General features: G+C 41.3%; 1 protein-coding gene across 1 annotated transcript in view; it reads left to right on the top strand.

Annotated features, from left to right (window-relative positions):
- CFAP61 (cilia and flagella associated protein 61) overlaps positions 1–20,958 on the top strand; it is a 290,863-nt gene that overhangs the window by 75,215 nt on the left and 194,690 nt on the right. The window contains exons 9-12 of the mRNA XM_044918685.1: positions 10,075–10,149; positions 13,513–13,691; positions 15,472–15,511; positions 18,150–18,289. Of these exons, the coding sequence (XP_044774620.1) occupies positions 10,075–10,149; positions 13,513–13,691; positions 15,472–15,511; positions 18,150–18,289 (434 nt within the window). The remainder of the gene's footprint in view (positions 1–10,074; positions 10,150–13,512; positions 13,692–15,471; positions 15,512–18,149; positions 18,290–20,958) is intronic.

Raw genomic sequence — 20,958 nt, 5'->3', positions numbered from 1 at the left:
CATGTTGAGTATAGAGATTACTTAAAAATAAAATCTTTTAAAATATATATATACAACTAATCCAAAAGAAGGCAAAAAGATGGAAAAAGGGTATCAAGAACAGAGGGACAAATATAAAACAAATAGCAGGATGGCAGACTTAAACCTAACCATATTGATAATTACATTAAATGTAATGTACATTGAATATCCCATCAAAGATCATATAAGGCCAAGATAGATTGGATGAAAAAGCAAGACTCAATTATATGCAGACTACAAAAATGCACTTTTTTTAAGATTTTATTTTTTATTTGAGAGAGAGTGCACAAGCAGGGGGAGGGGCAGAGGGAGAGGAAGAGGGAGAAGCAGACTACTCACTGAGGTGTGTAGGCTGACTCGGGGCTTGTTCCCAGCACCCTGGGATCATGACCCGAGCCGAAGTCAGATGCTTAACCAACTGAGCCACCCAGGGACCGCAAAAATGCACTTTAAATACTAAGATTTACAATAGGTTCAAATTAAAAAGATACAAAAAGATACAGCATGTTAACACTAATCAGAAGAAAGCTGGAGTAGCTTTATTCATTTCAGACAAAGTGGATTTCAGAACAGAGAATATTACCAGAAATAACAAAGATCAAGAGAACATAACAATCCTAAATACTTATGCATCTAATAGAATTTCAAAACACATGAAGCAAAAACTGATAGAACTGAAAATACAAACAAATAAATAAATGACTATATTTGGAGATATACCTCCCTTAATAATTGATGGAACAAGCAGAAAGTAGAAAATCCACAAGAATATAGGTTCTAGTTGGGCGGAGCAAGATGGCAGAGGAGTAGGAGACCTGAATTTTGTCTGGTCCCAGGAATTCAGCTGGATAGGGATCAAACCATTCTGAACACCTACGAACTCAACAGGATATCGAAGAAAAGAATAGCAACAATTCTCTGAACAGAAAAGTGACCACTTTCTGGAAGGTAGGACGTGTGGAGAAGTGAATCTGAGGCGATATTCGGGAGGATAGACAGTGGGGGAGGGGGGCCACCGTCGGCCGCTTCTGGCAAGTGATAGAGCCGTGGAGCACAAAATCGGAACTTTTAGAAGTCGACTCCGCTGAGGGACGTCGCTCCAGTGGCTAAGCGGGGAGTGGAACCCTCGCAGGACAGTGTGGTCTCAGGACCCTCGGGGTCACAGAAAGACCGGGGGTGCCTGAGTGTGGCAGAGCTCCCAGGTATCGGAGCAGGGAAGCCGGCTGCAGAGACGGAGCCCAGGCGCGGGCTCTCAGCTCAGGGTTGTCATAAACCGTGATCCGCGGCACAGTCGGGCCACTGCTCCTCCAGCAGGGGCCCAACAAGCGGCAGATCTGGGGAGACTCACCTTCCTCCCCCAGGAGGAGAGGCACAGGAGTGCACGGCAGGGATCTGCTGTGTTGGAGACTCCACCCGGGGTCGGGGCCCAGAGATAGAAACGCTGGGTCACAGGCCAGGTGAGCACGGAGTGCGGCCGGAGACCGGGGAGACGGGAGTGACTGACTGCTTTCCTCTGGGGGCGCACTGAGAAGCGAGTTCTCGGCTCCTCCGGGGCGGAGATTGGGAGGCCGCCATTTTCACTCTCGTCCTCCAAAGCTGTACGGAAAGCTTGCAGGGAACAAAAGTCCTGAGAGCAAACCTGAGCAGATTACTTAGCCCAGGAATTGCAGGGCAATTCCGCCTCCGGCAAAGACATTTGGGAACCACGGCAACAGGCCCCTTCCCCAGAAGATCAGCAAAAACAGCCAGCCAAGACCAAGTTTACCCATCAATGAGAACGGCAGAACTCCAGCGCTAGGGGAATACTGCACATAGAATCCATGGCTTTTTTACCATGATTCTGTAGTCTTTCAAAGTTAATTTTTTTTAACTGTCTTTTTTTTTTGAATTTTTCTTTTTCCCTTTTTCAACCAACATCTTATCAATCTCTTTTTTAAAAAACATTTTTATTTTTCATTTTTAGAGTCATATTCTATCCCTTCATAGTAATTACCCTTATTTTTGGCATATATATATAAATTGTTCTCTCTTTAAAATTTTGAGATACAGTTTCTTCTAACAGATCAAAATATACCCTAAATCTCTATAGTGTATGGCTTTGTTCTAGTCTCCTGCCTGATCACATTCTCTCCCTTTTTTTTTCTTTTTCTTTTGTAAAACCTCTTCTGTCTTTTTTCAAACAACTTCTTATCAATTCCTTTTATAAAATTTTTTATAATTTTCATCTTTACAGTTATATTTCATCCCTTCATCATATCAACCCTTATTTTTGTACATATATAAGTTTTTCTTTCTTTAAAATTTTGGGAGGCACTTTCTTCTAACGGACCAAAATACATGCAAAATCTAGTGTGTGGCACTGATCTATGCACCAGCCTGATCATATTTGATCATATTCTGTTTTTTGTTTTGTTTTGTTCTGTTTTTGTTTGTTTTTATCTTTATCTTTATCTTTTTTTTTCTTTTTCTTTTTTCTTTCTTTCCCTTTCTTTTCCCCCTGCTTCAGGTCTTTTCTGATTTGTTTAGAGTATATTTTCTGGGGATGTTGTTACCCTGTTAGCATTTTGTTCTCTCATTCACCTGTTCTCCTCTGGACAAAATGACAAGATGGAAAAAATCACCTCAACAAAAAGAACAAGAGGTAGTACTGACTGCCAGGGACCTACTCGATATGGCCATTAGTACGATGTCGGACCTAGAGTTCAGAATCATGATTTTAAAGATACTAGCTGGGCTTGAAAAAAGCATGGAAGATATTAGAGAAACCCTTTCAGGGAAATAAAAGAACTAAAATCTAACTAAGTTGAAATCAAAAAGGCTATTAATGAGGTGCAATCAAAAGTAGGGGCACTAACTGCTAGGATAAATGAGGCAGAAGAAAGAATCAGTGATATAGAAGACCAAATGATGGAAAATAAAGAAGCTGAGAAGAAGAGAGGTAAACAACTACTGGATCACGAGGGCAGAATTCGAGAGATAAGCGATACCATAAGACGAAACGACATTAGAATAACTGGGATCCCAGAAGAAGAAGAAAGAGAGAGAGAGGCAGAAGGTATATTGGAGCAAATTATAGCAGAGAACTTCCCTAATTTGGGGAAGGAAACAGGCATCAAAATCCAGGAGGCACAGAGAACCCCTCTCAAAATCAATAAAAATAGGTCAACAACCCGACAGCTAATAGTGAAACTTACGAATCTCAGAGACAAAGAGAAAATCCTGAAAGCAGCTCGGGACAAGAGATCTGTAACCTACAATGCTAGAAACATTAGACTGGCAACAGACCTATCCACAGAGACCTGGCAGGCCAGAAAGGACTGGCATGGTATATTCAGAGCACTAAATGAGAAAAATATGCAGCCAAGAATACTATACCCAGCTAGGCTGTCATTGAAAATAGAAGGAGAGATAAAAAGCTTCCAGGACAAACAAAAACTAAAGGAATTTGCAAACACGAAACCAGCCCTACAAGAAATCTTGAAAGGGGTCCTCTAAGCAAAGAGAGAGCCTAAAAGCAACATAGACCAGAAAGGAACACAGACAATATACAGTAACAGTCACCTTACAGGCAATACAATGGCACTAAATTCATATTTTTCAATAGTTACCCTGAATGTGAATGGGCTAAATGCCCCAATCAAAAGACACAGGCTATCAGATTGGATTAAAAAACAAGACCCATCGATGTTGTCTGCAAGAGACTCATTTTTGACCCAAGTCACCTTCAGATTGAAAGTAAGCGGGTGGAAAACCATTTACCATACTAATGGACATCAAAAGAGAGCTGGTGTGGCAATCCTTATATCAGACAAATTAGATTTTAAACCAAAGACTGTAATAAGAGATGAGGAAATACACTATAACATACTTAAAGGGTCTATCCAACAAGAAGATCTAACAATTGTAAATATCTATGCCCCTAACATGGGAGCAGCCAATTATATAAGCCAATTAATAAGAAAAGCAAAGAAACACATTGACAATAATACAATAATAGTGGGGGACTTTAACACCCCCCTCACTGAAATGGACAGATCATCTAAGCAAAAGATCAACAAGGAGATAAAGACTTTAACTGACACACTGGACCAAATGGACTTCACAGATATATTCAGAACATTCCATCCCAAAGCAATGGAATACACATTCTTCTCTAATGCCCATGGAACATTCTCCAAAATCGATCACATCCTCAACCGGTGCCAAAAGATTGGGATCATTCCCTGCCTATTTTCAGACCACAGTGCTTTGAAACGAGAGCTCAATCACAAGAGGGAAGTCAGAAAGAACTCAAATACATGGAGGCTAAAGAGCATCCTACTAAAGAATGAAGGGTCAACCAGGAAATTAAAGAAGAATTTAAAAACTCATGGAAACCAATGAAAATGAAAACACAACTGTTCAAAATCTTTGGGATGCAGCAAAGGCAGTCCTAAGAGGAAAATATATAGCAATACAAGTCTTTCTCAAGAAACAAGAAAGGTCTCAAATACACAACCTAACCCTACACCTAAAGGAGCTAGAGAAAAAACAGCAAATAAAGCCTAAACCCAGCAGGGGAAGAGAAATAATAAAGATCAGAGCAGAAATCAATGAAATAGAAACTAAAAGAACAGTAGAACAGATCAACGAAACTAGGAGCTGGTTCTTTGAAAGAATTAACAAGATTGGTAAACCCCTGGCCAGACTTATCAAAAAGAAAAGAGAAATGACTCAAATCAACAAAATCATGAATGAAAGAGGAGAGATCACAACCAACACCAAAGAAATACAAACAATTATAAGAACATATTATGAGCAACTCTATGCCAGCAAATTAGATAACCTGGAAGAAATGGATGCATTCCTAGAGATGTATCAACTACCAAAACTGAACCAGGAAGAAATAGAAAGCCTGAACAGACCTATAACCACTAAGAAAATTGAAGCAGTCATCAAAAATCTCCCAAAACACAAAAGCCCAGAGCCAGATGGCTTCCCAGGGAATTCTACCAAACATTTAAAGAAGAATTAATACCTATTCTTCTGAAACTGTTCCAAAAAATAGAATTGGAAGGAAAACTTCCAAACTTGTTTTATGAGGCCACCATTACCCTGATCCGAAAACCAGACAAAGACCCCATCAAAAAGGAGAATTACAGACCAATATCCTTGATGAACATGGATGCAAAAATTCTCACCAAAATACTAGCCAATAGGATCCAACAGTACATTAAAAGGATTATTCACCACGACCAAGTGGGATTTATCCCTGGGCTGCAAGGTTGGTTCAACATCCGCAAATCAATCAACATGATACAATACATTAACAAAAGAAAGAACAAGAATCATATGATCCTCTCAATAGATGCAGAAAAAGCATTTGACAAAGTACAGCATCCTTTCTTGATCAAAACTCTTCAGAGTATAGGGATAGAGGGTACATATCTCAATATCATAAAAGCCATCTATGAAAACCCTACAGCAAATATCGTTCTCAATGGGGAAAAACTGAGAGCTTCCCCCTTAAGGTCAGGAACGCGGCAGGGATGTCCACTATCACCACTGCTATTCAACATAGTATTAGAAGTCCTAGCCACAGCAATCAGACAACAAAAAGAAATCAAAAGCATCCAAATCGGCAAAGAAGAAGTCAAACTCTCACTTTCCAGATGATATGATACTTTATGTGGAAAACCCAAAAGGCTCCACCCCTAAACTGCTAGAACTCATACAGGAATTCAGTAAAGTGGCAGGATATAAAATCAATGCACAGAAATCAGTGGCATTCCTATACACCAACAACAAGACAGAAGAAAGAGAAATTAAGGAGTCGATCCCATTTACAATAGCACTCAAAACCATAAGATACCTAGGAATAAATCTAACCAAAGAGACAAAGGATCTGTACTCAGAAAACTATAAAATACTCATGAAAGAAATTGAGGAAGACACAAAGAAATGGAAAAACGTTCCATGCTCATGGATTGGAAGAACAAATATTGTGAAGATGTCAATGCTACCTAGAGCAATCTACACATTCAATGCAATCCCTATCAAAATACCACCCACTTTTTTCAAAGAAATGAAACAAATAATCCTAAAATTTGTATGGAACGAGAAAAGACCCCGAATAGCCAGAGGAATGTTGAAAAAGAAAAGGAAAGCTGGCGGCATCACAATTACGGACTTTAAGCTCTATTACGAAGCTGTCATCATCAAGACAGTATGGTACTGGCACAAAAACAGACACATAAATCAATGGAACAGAATAGAGAGCCCAGAAATGGACCCTCAACTCTATGGTCAACTCATCTTCGACAAGGCAGGAAAGAATGTCCGATGGAAAAAAGACAGTCTCTTCAACAAATGGTGTTGGGAAAATTGGACAGCCACATGCAGAAGAATGAAACTGGACCATTTCCTTACACCACACACAAAAATAGACTCCAAATGGTTGAAAGACCTCAATGTGAGACAGGAGTCCATCCAAATCCTAAAGGAGAACACAGGCAGCAACCTCTTCGACCTCAGCCACAACAACTTCTTCCTAGAACCATCGCCAAAGGCAAGGGAAGCAAGGGCAAAAATGAACTATTGGGACTTCATCAAGGTAAAAAGCTTTTGCACAGCAAAAGAAACAGTCCACAAAACCAAAAGACAACCGACAGAATGGAAGAAGATATTTGCAAATGACATATCAGATAAAGGGCTAGTATCCAAAATCTATAAAGAACTTATCAAACTCAACATCCAAAGAACAAATGATCCAATCAAGAAATGGGCAGAAGACATGAACAGACATTTTTCCAATGAAGACATCCAAATGGCCAACAGACACATGAAAAAGTGCTCAACATCGCTCGGCATCAGGGAAATCCAAATCAAAACCTCAATGAGATACCACCTCACACCAGTCAGAATGGCTAAAATTGACAAGTTAGGAAACGACAGATGTTGGCGGGGATGTGGAGAAAGGGGAACCCTCCTACATTGTTGGTGGGAATGCAAGCTGGTGCAGCCACTCTGGAAAACAGTATGGAGGTTCCTCAAAAAGTTGAAAATAGAGCTACTCTACGATCCAGCAATTGCACTACTGGGTAAATTGCACTACTGGGTATTTACCCCAAAGATACAAATGTAGGGATCCGAAGGGGTATGTGCACCCCAATATTTATAGCAGCAATGTCCACAATAGCCAAACTATGTAAAGAGCCAAGATGTCCATCAATAGATGAATGGATAAAGAAGATGTGGTCTATATATACAATGGAATATTATGCAGCCATCAAAAGGAATAGGATCTTGCCATTTGCAACAACGTGGATGGAACTGGAGGGTGTTATGCTGAGCGAAATAAGTCAATCAGAGAAAGACATGTATCATATGACCTCACTGATATGAGGAATTCTTAATCTCAGGAAACAAACTGAGGGTTGCTGGGGTGAGGGGTAGTGGGAGGGATGGGGTGGCTGAGTGATAGACCTTGGGGAGGTTAGGTGCTATGGTGAGCGCTGTGAATTGTGCAAGACTGTTGAATCACAGATCTGTACCTCTGAAACAAATAATGCAATATATGTTAAGAAAAAAAAAAAGAAGATAGGAGGAGGGGAAGAATGAAGGGGGGAAATCGGAGGGGGAGACGAACTATGAGAGACGATGGACTCTGAAAAACAAACAGGGTTCTAGAGGGGAGGGGGGTGGGAGGATCGGTTAGCCTGGGGATGGGTATTAAGGAGGGCACGTTCTGCATGGAACACTGGGTGTTATGCACAAACAATGAATCATGGAACACTACATCAAAAACTAATGACGTAACATATGGTGATTAACATAACAATATATTTTTTAAAAAAGAATATAGATTCTAAGAACACTGTCAACAACGTTGACCCAATTGACACTTGATAAAACTCTACCCCCCAAATGGTAGAATACACATTCTTCTCCTGTGCACGTGGAACATTTACCAAGGTATACCATATTCTGGGCCACAAAATAAACTCAATAAAGTTAAAAGGACTTAAGTCACCTAAAGTATGTCTTCTCACAACAAAAGACAGTATAAGAAGGTAAAACTCCGGGTTAATACCTCTCATGAACATCGATGGAAAAATCCTAATAAAAATCTTAGTAATTTGAATCAATATATAAAAAAGATAGTACATCATGACTAAGTAGGGTTTGTTGTGGGAATGCAAGTTTGGTTTAACATAAAAAATCAAATTGGGGCGATTGGGTGGCTCAGTCAGCTAAGCATGATAACTCTTGATCTCAGCTTAGGTCTTGATCTCAGGGTCGTGAGTTTAAGCCTCGCCCTGGGCTCCACGCTGGGCATGGAACCTACTTAAAAAAAAAAAAAATCAATGTAATTCACCATATTAACAGGCTAAAAGGTTACCTAATGTTTCTCTCAAAAATACAGGGAAGGTATTTGAAAATTCAACATTCATTCCTCATTAAAACTCTCAGAAAATTAGGAATCAGAAAGCACTTCTTCAGTGTGTTAGAGGCTATTTTTGAAAACCCTGTAGCTAACATCATACTTAATGGTAGAAGACTGAATGGTTTTCCCCCGTGGTCAGGAACAATGCAAGAATGTCCGCTCTCACCTCTTCTATTTAAATTACAGTGGAAGTTCAAGCCAGCACAAAAAGATAACAGAAATAAAAGGCATCCAGATTGGAAAGGAAGAATTAAAACTGTCCTTTTGGGTGCCTGGGTGGCTCAGTTGGTTAAGCGACTGCCTTCGGCTCAGGTCATGATCCTGGAGTCCCAGGATCGAGTCCCGCATTGGGCTCCCTGCTCGGCAGGGAGTCTGCTTCTCTCTCTGAACCTCCCTCCTCTCATGCTCTCTATCTCTTTCTCTCTCTCAAATAAATAAATTAAAAAAAAAAACAAAAAAAAACTGTCCTTTATTTGCAGATATAACATAATCATCTAGAATCTACAAAAACAGCTACTAGAACTAGTAAATAATTTAGCATATTGCTAAATATATACAAAAATAATATGCAAAGTTTAATTTTGTTTCTATGTAATAGCAATTAACAACTAGAAATTGAAATAAATACCATTTACACTAGTACAGATACACAAAATACTAAGAGATAAATCTAACAAAAGATGTTCAAGGCTTGTACACTGAAAACCACAAAACATTTCTGAGAGAAATGAAATAAGACCTAAATAAATGGAGAGATAGCCCATGTTCCTGGTTTTGAAGACTTGACATTGTCAAGGTGTCAATTCTTCCCCAGTTGATCAATGCATTCCCAGTCAAAATTTCAGGAGGGATTTTTCTAGAAATTGAAAAACTGATTCCAAAATTCATATGGAAAATGGAAAGGACCTAGATTGGCCAATGGAAAGGACCTAGATTGGCCAAAACAACTTTCGAACAGAGCAGTTGTTGGACCAACACTACTGATTTCAAGGTTTACTATATAGTTCTTGTCATTAAGCCCCTGTGATAACAATGCCAAGGGAACCAAATAGAAGATCTAGAAACAGACTCAGCCTATAATCTATAGTGACAAAGAGCAGATAATCATTTGTGTGTGGTTGGCCGAGTGGCACAGGGCAGGAGGGGAGGGGTACCTAGAAACACAGAAGCTTTGGGGAGTGAGGTATATGCTCACTATTTTTATTACGGTGATATTTTTATGGGGGCATACATAGGTTAAAACTTTTCAGAAGGTATACTTCAAATATATACAGTTTACTGTCAGTTATACCTCAATAAAGCAGCTGGAAGAAACTTAGTGCAGCTTTCAAGTTACACAGAAGAATAAGAATAATGAAGTAATAACTATCATCTGCAGAGAACTAGGAGGAGCCAGCACTGTGCTAGCATCTCTGTATCTACCTGTCCTTATTTTATTCTCCTAACAACCTTGTCAGGTAGGTGCTGCTTTTAGCCTCTTTTTTACAGATAAGGCCATGGAGACTCCATGATTTTCCCAAGCCAGTAAGCCGTGGAGCCAGGATCTGAACCCAAGGCAGCTGGTTCCAGAGCTGGGGCTCTGAACCACTGTAGGTGTTGATTAAATGTCTTGCCTTTGTCATCTACAGGGGAGAATCACAGAAGAAGCCACAGCTGAGGAACTTCTGTCAGCAGTCCATAGTGGAAACACTAGTGAGATGGAGGTAGGGTTTGTGTGCCGGCTGGTGGGCCCCACGAGGTTCACTGCTCTCCATTCAGTGTTGGTGAGCTCTTTCCTCCTCCAGGCTCCCTGCTTCTCTCTACCAGCTCAGAGCTGCCACCTTCTTTAGCACTGACTCCACAAAGCCTCCCTCGATGAAGTCTTTCTCCACTGAGAAATCCTTTATTCAGTATCCCTTGTACAGCTTGGTCCTAGAAGTTATACTGTTACAGATTCAGGCCAAGGGGTGGTAGCATCTTCTGCCAGCAGCCACCCCTGGCTTCTCCCTGCCCACACCTTCACATATGGTCCTTTATTGAATCTCCTTGGTCTGCTTCGCTGGAGTGTGCACTCTGTTTCCTGCTAGAAACCCAAGGATTCAGGTCATTTGGCAGGGCTCTGTGGACCCTGCTCGGGATTTTGGATTTTTCCTAAGGAGCAGAGGAAGGCTTTGAAAGTTTTAAGTGGGAGATTCACATGATCAGACACTCTCATGCCCCAGTGGTGAGCCCAGTTTTGAGCTTTCAGTCGATTCCCCATTGCCTCTTCTGGACTCATGAGTCAACCTGAGAAGTCTGGAGAGCCCTTGAAGGAACAGGAAGTCGGGTCATCTCCTGGAGATCTGGGAGGACCACATTACTGGAACACTAATCCCAGACATCGGAATTCTGAGAGATGGCCAGATTTTGTCACCCCTTTCTTCTCCAGATTCTGAGAAATTAAGAAGCCTACACAGAAGTCAGTAGGGATAATGGTGCCACTTGATTTTGGCCAAAACTGAACTGGAGAACAAAGCTTGGACGTGTGACAAGTGGATTTCCTAATTCCCCCACTGAATCCAGTGTACACACCTGGCCAGAGGCAGGACTTCACCGTTGGAGCAGGGTCTGCCCTCCTGGGCCGAGTGTGTGGAGGAGAGGAGAACTCATGCAGTCAGGAGCAGGATGCGCTGCTAGGAAGAGAGTGCATCAGGCAGGTGGGGGCCCATTTTCCAAATCTCACTTTAGCACCTCCTGTGGGACCCTACCCATGTCCTTCTGGCACTGCTCATTCCTCAGCACTCGAGGACAGGGACTTCAGGTGCCTGGTCTTTCTCTGGTACCGTGCTGCAGGCAGGTCAGAATCTTTGGGGGGCAACCATCAGACAATGACTGAAGGTAGTTGGAGAATCAACACCCCAGTTCCTTTCTCTTAGGTGGGACAGCTCTGAGAGTATTCTCCACAATCTCCCAGGGATTTCAGTGGGATTGGATGGGACACTTTGCGTTGGCGTCCTTCCCTTCCTTGCCTCCCTTCTCCACTCTCCTTGCAGAATTTCCTAGCATCACTCCCCGAATAAACTTAGCTCAGAGTTTGCTTCTGGGGACATCCACACTAGGACACTGACTCCTCAGGTTCTGGGGAGGAATGAGGCATGGAGCAGAGGGTGAGGCATGCTCTATTTCTAAGAGGTAGCTATACCTGTAGGGACCCAAATCAGAATGTGGATGTGGAGGAGGGGACAGGATGGTCCCTGCTGCATTAGATGTACTGGATCCCCAGAGGGCATCTGGGTCAACAACGTGGATTGATGTCCTATGTTTATCTCCTCTCCCTTCTGGGAAAAAACCACAGAAAAAACAGTAAAGCAATAAGAAGTGGGGCACAAATCCACAAAGACAACAATACTAGGAGAGGAGATATTAGAAGGTGAGCCCTTTCAAAATGTTGAGACTGAAGAAAATCGATGGAGGAGTTTACACTGGCTTAGCACAGCAGAGAAAGGAGAAGGTCCAGCACCACTGTGAGGGGAGGCACTAGCAGAAAGCGGGTACCTTCTCCTCCTGTGTCCACAAAAGGCCCAGGGCCTGGGGCTTCTGGAAGGCAGGGCGAGGACTGGGCTGAAGTGAGGGGTCTGACAGTCTGCTATGCAGTGTTGGGGACACTAGAGTCCTTGCGGACAGCACCTAGCCTGTCTACTGTACTCAAGTGAAATAACCAGATGACTGTCCTCTGGTTAGATGGGACAGAAGCAGCTCTAAATTCAGGTTCAGCCCGCACTGTGTGAGGCTGTGTAATGGGGAAAAGGCAGAACAGACAAGTAAGTGGAACTCTCCATTTCAAGTGGAGAAACCTCTGTCCTCTCCTCCCACCATGTTCTCCAAATGCCAGAAGCCAGGTCTTTGTATTAGTTTTTTATCACTGTGGTAACAAATTACCATGAACTTAGTGGCTTAAAACAACATAAATTTGTTCTTATGCAGTTCTGGAGGTCAGATACCCAAACCGGTGCTAAGATCCAGGTGCAGGCAGGACTCTGTTCCTTCTGGAAGCTCTAGGGGAGAATCCCTCCCTTTGCTTTTGCTAGCTTCTGGAAGACACGTGCATTCCTTTGGCATGTGGTACCTTCCTCCATCTTCAAAGCTGGTAGCATTGTATCTTCCAGTCTCTTGACTCTGACCCTCCTGCCTCTTTTTTATAAGGGACCCTTCTGATTATTTGGGCCTACCTAGATAATCCCAGATAATCTCCTTGTCTTAAAATCTTCACTTAATGACCTCTGCAGAGTCCCTCTTTCTCTGTAAAATGCACAGGTCCTGGGGATTGGGCCATGTACAGTTTGGGGGGCCAGTGTTCTGCCTATCACAGTCTCCAAGAGATTGAGCACATATTCAGAGACATGGGGGTAAATACCAAAGAAATGAGAAAGTTGAAAGGGCTAGCCAATGGGAAGAGGAATTGAAGGGACAGGGGACTCCTGATTTTCTTTATAAGGTTTTAGTGCTGATATTATTTTAATGTTTGATGCATTACTTTGATTTAAAAGAACTCTGAGAAGGATCTCAGAATGAATCGTTTTCCTCTGAGCTATAACACCTTCTTAGACGCCCCTACAATGAGCCTGGAAGGTCTAACACTAACTTTCCAGGTGGCTCCTGCCCATTGGACCTCCCTGGGCTCCACCTCACCACCAAACCACCCGACAGTCCCAAGACCCAAAAATTCTTGTAGCACAAAATCACAGTGAAAACACTTTGGGAGGCAGAGGTATTTTGCTTATGGAATTGATAGCTATATAGTACTACCACACTCTAACTTCTCCCCAGCGTTGCAGTTGAAATATGGATCCTATGTGAAAGACCAACGGAAACCATTCATTTTCTGACCTTCACGTAAGGACTTCTTTCAATCCCTTTATAAATCTTGAATATCTCATTAAGAACATCTCATTAAAACTAGGCCTGGCTCAGGACGATTTGTTTCAGGTGAGACTGTCACATCTGTCCTAGAGAGATCGTCTAATGTAGAGATGATGCAACCACTAGCCCATTAAATTGTAGAAAATGAATAGGATTCCCGCTTGGTTCCTCCTGTCTCCTTGCTGTAGGACATAGAAAACCTCAGTCAGCAGTCCACTATGGGTGATACAGATGGCTGTGTCAGCTGTTTGAGCTTGGCATCCATTTCGATGCCCGAGGAGACCAGCGACTTCCGCCCCATCTACAAGGGAGCCTCAGCTGCATTTTGTATTCAGCTCTTTTGTATTGAGGAGAAATACGAAGCAAGGCAAGTACTGGTTGTCTATCATGGTAAGACTTTTCTTACGGCATTGGTGGCCTCACATTTTAATCTTATAGAGCCCTTGGTTTCCAAACCTGGCCTCACATCCTAATCCCGCTTTTTGTTTTTGTTTTGTTTTGTTTTGTTTTGTTTTTTTAAGCATAGATTTCTGGGCCCCAGTCCCAGAGGTTTCAGTCCATAAAATTTGGGCAAGGGCCACAGAACGGGACTGCCCAGGTTTTGCTCACCTGTGTAACAGTTGGAGATCTGGAAAATCATCACTTATGTAACCACATGCTGCTCTCCTTTCTCTAAAGTTTGCATTTGAGGGGAGCTTTGGATTTAGGTGATTGCTTGTCTGGAGTCTTTTGGTTGCAAGTATAGAAAATCCAACCCAAACTGGCTTTTAAAAAATGGAATAATTGCCTCATATCGCAAAGGATAAGTCCACTGGTGGGATTGATTTTCAATGTGGCTTGATTCAAGATAACCCCATCAAGTTCCAAGTTTCTCTCTCTGCCTCCTGCCTCTGGTTCCCTGCTGCTGGCTCCTTTCTCAGGGGAGTGTCCCTTCTTGGGGCCAAAGAAATGGACAGTGGGCTCAGGCTCTGTACCAGAAGCTAGTGAGGAGGACTTTGAGCCTGGCTTTCTAGCTAAAGCCCCATCGGGCCTGATCAGACTGTGTGCTCGTTCCTGAGCTGATGGATGGGCCAGACCAGGACATGATGACAGCTTAGTCCTTTGCCTCATGCTCCCCCCACCCAAATTTGGGGCTGGAGCCTTACCCATGTGTAATCTGAGTGGGGCTAGTAGGACACCAAACAACAATCCAGGGAAGTTGCTAGAAGGAGGAGGCATGGTGCCAGACAAAGCCTGGGTACCCACCAGACCACTCATTCACCCCACTTCCTATCCCCATGTGTTCAGTGCTTGCTGCCATCTATAGTCTGGAAGTGGACCTTTGACCTCAATGCCTAGATTCCACATCTCCTTTGGAATTCCCACCAACTCCACCATTTTATTCACAGAACAATCTGGAAGAGGAAAAGATTGGCTCATTTTGATAGACCGGAAGATTCAGAGTATCCTTTAGATGACCAAGAATGCTGCTGGACATTTCCTTCTTAGAGAATGTATTTAAACATGCTCCCAGTCTCTCAATCTCACTTAGAATCATGTTTTACTTGTACTTTTTTCCTCTTAAGTTTTCAATTTCTTGGGAAATCTTAGAAGTTGAAAAGGGAAATCTTTATTTTACTTATATTGTAGACATCTAAAAAGCCTATAAGCCCTTCTAGATTAGTTGTGTATATTTATTTTCCCCTGTGCATTCAGATATGATTGTGCTTAGAATGTGACTTTTGAATTTTCAGACAGAAATTTGATGATCCATTATGGTTTGCCTGTGACTCTACAACCACAGGTGGTCAGAAAATCTTTTGCATGTAAAAGAGAAAAAGATCAGAATTGCTTATAATATACCCACGTCTCTCTGACAGCTCTAACAAAAAAGGGAGAGATTATGTCACAGAATGACTACTGAGCCTCTTTGAATGCACAGGTTGTTAATTGCTATAATAATGTCTTTAGTTATAGAAAAATACTTTATTAATGAAATATAAAGCTTACGACTTTCTGCAACTTGAGTAATGTTCAGCTAGACTTGAATTCCGACTAGTGGTCGGCCACCACTGCTTGACAGGAAGAGAGCCATAAATCTCTTTAAATACATACTGACGCTGCATTTGCTTGCAGATCGGTGACAATGCTTACTGTCTTGTTTACAGGTCACTGGACTTTATGAATTTCGTCTTCAGTCTTTTTCCTGTAAGTACATGCTGAATTTTGAGTAATATAATTGGTTTTGTAAGCTAAAAAAGTTGTAGAAAGGTAAAATGCCATATTCACTGTCCAAGCACATATATCGCTATGAATGTTGAGGTTTGAATTGCTTCCATGTTCTGAAAATAAGGTTGAATGACATATCATGAACGTTTCAAAATATTGTCATTGCTGGTTCTAATAGTTCCCTTTCAATGTCTAATTTCTTTTAAGGATAGCTTTCACGGTGTTTTGTTAGAATCAAATCATTAATAGAATGCTGGTAGTACATGAAAATTTCAGAAACAACACAAAAGTGGATTAGACAGCCATATTACTTTATAGCTTACATTGGCTCAGAGAATTCTGAAACCATTAGATTGCTTTTCTGAGAGTAGGAAAGTAGGAATTTATGGCTGATTTTCTGGTTGGCGTCACCTGACACAGTGCCTGACGTGGGGTAAGCACTCAACCCACTACGACAGGTTTGGTGGATGGGCCTCAGGCAAACAGACCAGTGCAAACGACATCCTCCATTCCTATCCTCTGCCTTCATTTTTGGATCATTGTTGTCAAGGGATAGAGATTCTAATCAATTTCTCACTCTATTGGAGGGAAGAAAGTGGGGAAGGAAGATGACTGAGGAAAAAATGGATTTTTATAAAGATGTTTTCCCTGCTTTGCCTATCACTTAAGGCAAGTCAATAACTAGACTTCTTCAGTTGGCTAATTACAAGAAAAATATCTATTGTCTTATTTTTCCTGATACTCTTTCTACTGAGGCAAAAACCAAATATGGTTTAATTATGTTTCCTGAAGCCTATGTGATCATAGGTTGTATTTCCTCATTTTGTTAATATAATGAAGCCTTGTAGTAATGTTCTCCATATTTCTCGTAACATTTTTGGGATTAATTTTAAGGCATTTTGAAGCTCATAAAGCAATGTAGATTATCCTAAGGTAGGCTTTACAAAGCCAGTTTCCCTCAGAGATGCCCCAAAGTAATTTCCCTACATTTAAATTCACTCCTACTTTGAAGTCCATGTAAAGGCAGATCTTCAACATTACAAAACCATGCTGGTTTTAAAAAGGTAAAAGACATTTTTATGGTTTAATTCTATTTTATTTCAGGATATGCAGAGAGAGGAACAAAATACTTTATAATTCATCCTTAAATCCTTCAAATCTAAGTCAAAGCAATTCATTATAGTCTCCTCCTCCCAGAGGAAGCCCACTGAGACTTGGCACCCATTCCTTATTTTCAGCTTGAGTATTTCAACAACTTGACTTTCAAGTTCCCCAAAAGGAGCTGTGTTATTTTGCTAGAAAGAAGGAAGATAAGGTCAAACAATAATTCACTCCTTTGGTTTGCACAAACGTCCCCAGGGTTTTGGATTACCACAAGTAATGCCTTCACAGGGTTCAGGAGGAGGCAAGATCCCAAAGGGACAAATTAGCTCTGGGAGGAGCAGGCCACTCCCGCAGGCACCTGGCAGAGGGTCAAGTGGGATGTATGGAACACAGATGGTCTAGGACAGCTCTGTCCAATAGACAACAAATTCGAGCCACATAAGTAATCTAAATATTCTAGCAGCCACATTAAAAAAACAAAAAAGATGCAGGTGAAATCAATTTTAATAATATATTTTATTTAACTGAATATGCCCCAAATTTAATCATTTTCACATGTAATCAGTATGAAAAACTATTGAGATATTTTACAGTCGTTTCCCCAGTGTTTGAAATCTAAAATGTATTATTACACCTGTGGCACATTTCAATACAAACACTACATTTTCATCAGAAATACTTGATCTGCGTTTAGATTTCATAAGATTGACAGTTGCATAAGTAGATTCATATACCCAAGTTGTTCCAACATACATAAAGCTTTTCCAATAACTGAATTGAGTATCAGTTTTTAAATTTAATTAAATTATTTAAAATGAAATAAAATTAAAAACTCAGTTCTCCAGTCACACTAGCCACATTCCCAAAGGCCCAGTGTCCGGACATGGCTGCTGGTTCCCATATTGGGCAGTGCAGATCTCAGGGGTAAGTGGCAGTTCTGAGGACATCTGGATCTTCCTATGCCTGCTAACTAAACACACTTCCCAGGTTAAACACATCCTTAGATCTGTTCACCTGAATGGGATCACGTCATGATAGAATACAGACGTCCATTCATGTATAATACAGGATTTTAAAGAAGAAGAGGCCCGGATCACCACCTCTCATCTCAGAGGAGGGGGCTGGGGCTGGTGCTCTATCACTTAGCAAGCCTAGGGCTGACGCCCGTGCTTCCTCATTGCCTCCAGGGTGCAAGCGAATTTGCCAGCACAAAGGACCTTACTCTCAAAACTGACTTCCACAAAAGAGCTATGCGAATGGGTCCCATGGTTTACAATATTCATTTATTTAGGTTTCAGCCAGACTTGCAGAGATTTTCTCAGTATGCCTGCAGTTCCTTATCCTCTTGAATTTCATATGATTACTTTCCAAATTATAGGAAAGCTGAACTGGAATACCCTGTCCTTTACACATTTTACCCCCTATTTTCTGTACTGTTTTACAGCAGGAATTTGTTTAGTGATGAATGGTTTCTGATTCTTTTCCTGTGTGTCCTGATCACCGATCCTGTTAGGACAAGAACTTCTGCATCATTTCTCTGCCGCACCTTACCCCTGAGTTTGCCCTCATCCAGAACTTCGTGAAGATTGTCCCCTTCCACAACTGTACGCTGGAGCAGGATCTCTATGTCTTCCATCGGGCTGGATTGCTCAAGTAAGTGGGCATACGTTTGGCCAAAAGACAGTCCATGAAATTAACCAAAGAGAATGGAACAAGGAGCTTGGTACCATTTTAACTTAATGATTTCTTTTAAAAATTGTTTTACTGGTGGAGGGCTTGATCAAGTGATTTTAACCTATTGGTTAGGGAAAAAGTCATATTAAGAGTTACCTGTCCAGTCAGACATTTTATTGTCAATAAAAGACCATTTGATACCAAAATAGAAAAACTGACCAAAAAAATAAAATGGCCAGACTGTTTGCATATGAAGAAAAACAAACAAAAAATAATGGATATTTAAAAATCTTCAAACTTATTCATCAGGGGAAAGGAAACCCAGATAAGAATGAGACATCATTTTTGATCAATTGACAAGATCTAAAATAGAGAAGCATTCAGTTCTAATGAAACAATGTAGCAGTGGTCAGAATGTAATTGACATGAAATTTCCAAGGACAATTTGTCCAGAATGCTGCAGTGGTTCATATCCTTCAATTCTTTAATTCCACTCCTAGAAATACATCCTAAAAACTGGTTGCAGAGATGCAAACAAAAATTTATATATAAGGATTAAAGATATTGGAAATACTCTAAATGCCTAATAATAGGAGAATGTTTAAATACTTATATGACGTATAAGTATGAAGGAATTATAACTCTGTTTGCAATTCATTTAAAGAATTTTTAATGAATGGAAAATGCTCAGAATGTAATGCTAGGCTCATACCAGTATATAAAACAGCATTTAAATATGACCTAAATCTCTAAAGAAAGAAAAAACGTGAATAAACTGGAGTAAAGGGGGACATGCTGATGTGATACTATGCTATGCCATCCAACCCTTCTTGTTCAGGACTAAAGAACTCACTTTCTAACTGTGGGATGTGTGAGCACCAACAGCTTGAAGCTGGGTCCCTCTTGAAAGAGATTGCGCTGGACTGAAGAGAAGGGCTTTGCCCAAGTTTGCCCCTCCTTACAGGGGTGGAGGATCCTAAGAGCTCACCACAATAAATCCCAGCCTGTAGAGCTCTGTGTGAGGCTGCCTCCCACAGGGAACCTGGCCTGCAACGCTAGAGGGGGTCAACGGTTGCCCTTGGGTGGTACTAGGAATATCTGGGATGATTTTTAATTCCCTTCTTTATATTGCCTAAAATTTGGAATTCTACACCCAGCTTGTGTACTGCCTAGGATTCTTGTGTGGGCAAGTAGTAGAAACCCATCCAACTGGCTTAAGTAACTGGAGAATTTTTTACCACATAGAGTCAAGTGAAGAATCCAGTCAAGTGAAGAATCCATCCATCCAATCAATGGCGATGCTGGTTTCATAGAGGGTTTAGTTAGTCCTATTTGGTCTGTCTCTTCCAGGTTGACCCTTCTTAGCCCAGTGCTTCCTCTGTGGTTGCAGGATGGCTGAGGTAGCTTTAGACCTTTTATCACTTCAAGTCCAATGGGAAAAGAGTGATGGGTATGCTTCTTTTCAGAAGCCCCAACACAAAAGTCTATTTGCCTCTCATTGACTCAGATTGTGTCCTGTGCTGACCCATCACTGGACCAGAGGCTGTTGGTTGGCATCATTTAGGGCTGTTCCCAGAGCTCAGGTGTTGGAAGGGTGCATTGCCAGACACAAATCTGGGGCCATCGCTGAAGAAACGGGCAGTTGAGCTTCTCCCTACAGCTCTGTTTCAGGACAGGACCATCTTGATCAATAGAAAATGAACAGTATATGTGTGATAGGAATAATATCAATACTTCACGTTTTCTATAATTTACCTTTTTTAAGCTAAGGTCTTATACATGCAGTCTTATTCTTACAAGATATCATGGAGTTCATCAAACTGCATTTAAAATGGGTGCATTTTATAGAATGTAAATGAGACCTCAGTAAAATTACTGCAAAATCTTACGACAAATGGATTGGTGGAGTAGTTTCAGAGAGCTTTCTCTATAATTGATATGTTAGCGTTTTAAATGAAACTTTGAGAAACATCCTGAATGATCACTTTATGTTTGGGGGCTGGCTAAATGTATTTTGGCATATTCATTCAGAACATTACTATACAGATTTTGAAAAAATAGAAACAGATCTATGGAATGATGTCTAGGGTGGTGAGAAAAGCAAGTAGTCAAACAGTAATAGCAATAGCACTGATAGCTTACATGTATGGAAGGTTTATAGCATTTTGTTCACTTTCTTAATCACTTTCCCTGTATCAATACGTGCAGTGACCTTATTAGCTAGGTACCATTATAATTATCCCCATCTTACAGGTAAGGAAACTGAGACTCAGAGAGGTTAGGTAATTAGTTCAAAGTGACTCAGCAGGATGTGGCAGAGCTCGTATTAGAACTAAGGCAGTTAGGGGCGCTTGGGTGGCTCAGTCGGTTAAGTGTCCAGCTCTTAATTTCAGCTCAGGTCATGATCTCAGGGTCCTGGTGTTGAGCCCCGCATGGGGCTCCCTGCTCAGTGCAGAGTCGGCTTGAGATTTTTCTCTCCTTCTCCCTTTGCCCCTCTCCACCCTGCTCTCACAGGCTCTATGTCTCTCTCTCTCTCTCTAAAAAAAAAAAGAACTAAGGCAGTTAGCTTCCAGAGTCAACACATCACCACTTCATATATTGCTTCTCTTTACTGTGTTTTCAGGTGAAGCCACTGCAACAGAAAGACC

Source organism: Neomonachus schauinslandi, chromosome 10 (assembly GCF_002201575.2).
Source record: "Neomonachus schauinslandi chromosome 10, ASM220157v2, whole genome shotgun sequence".
Lineage (NCBI taxonomy): Eukaryota > Metazoa > Chordata > Mammalia > Carnivora > Phocidae > Neomonachus > Neomonachus schauinslandi.
This window is presented reverse-complemented; position numbering and strand designations above follow the sequence as displayed.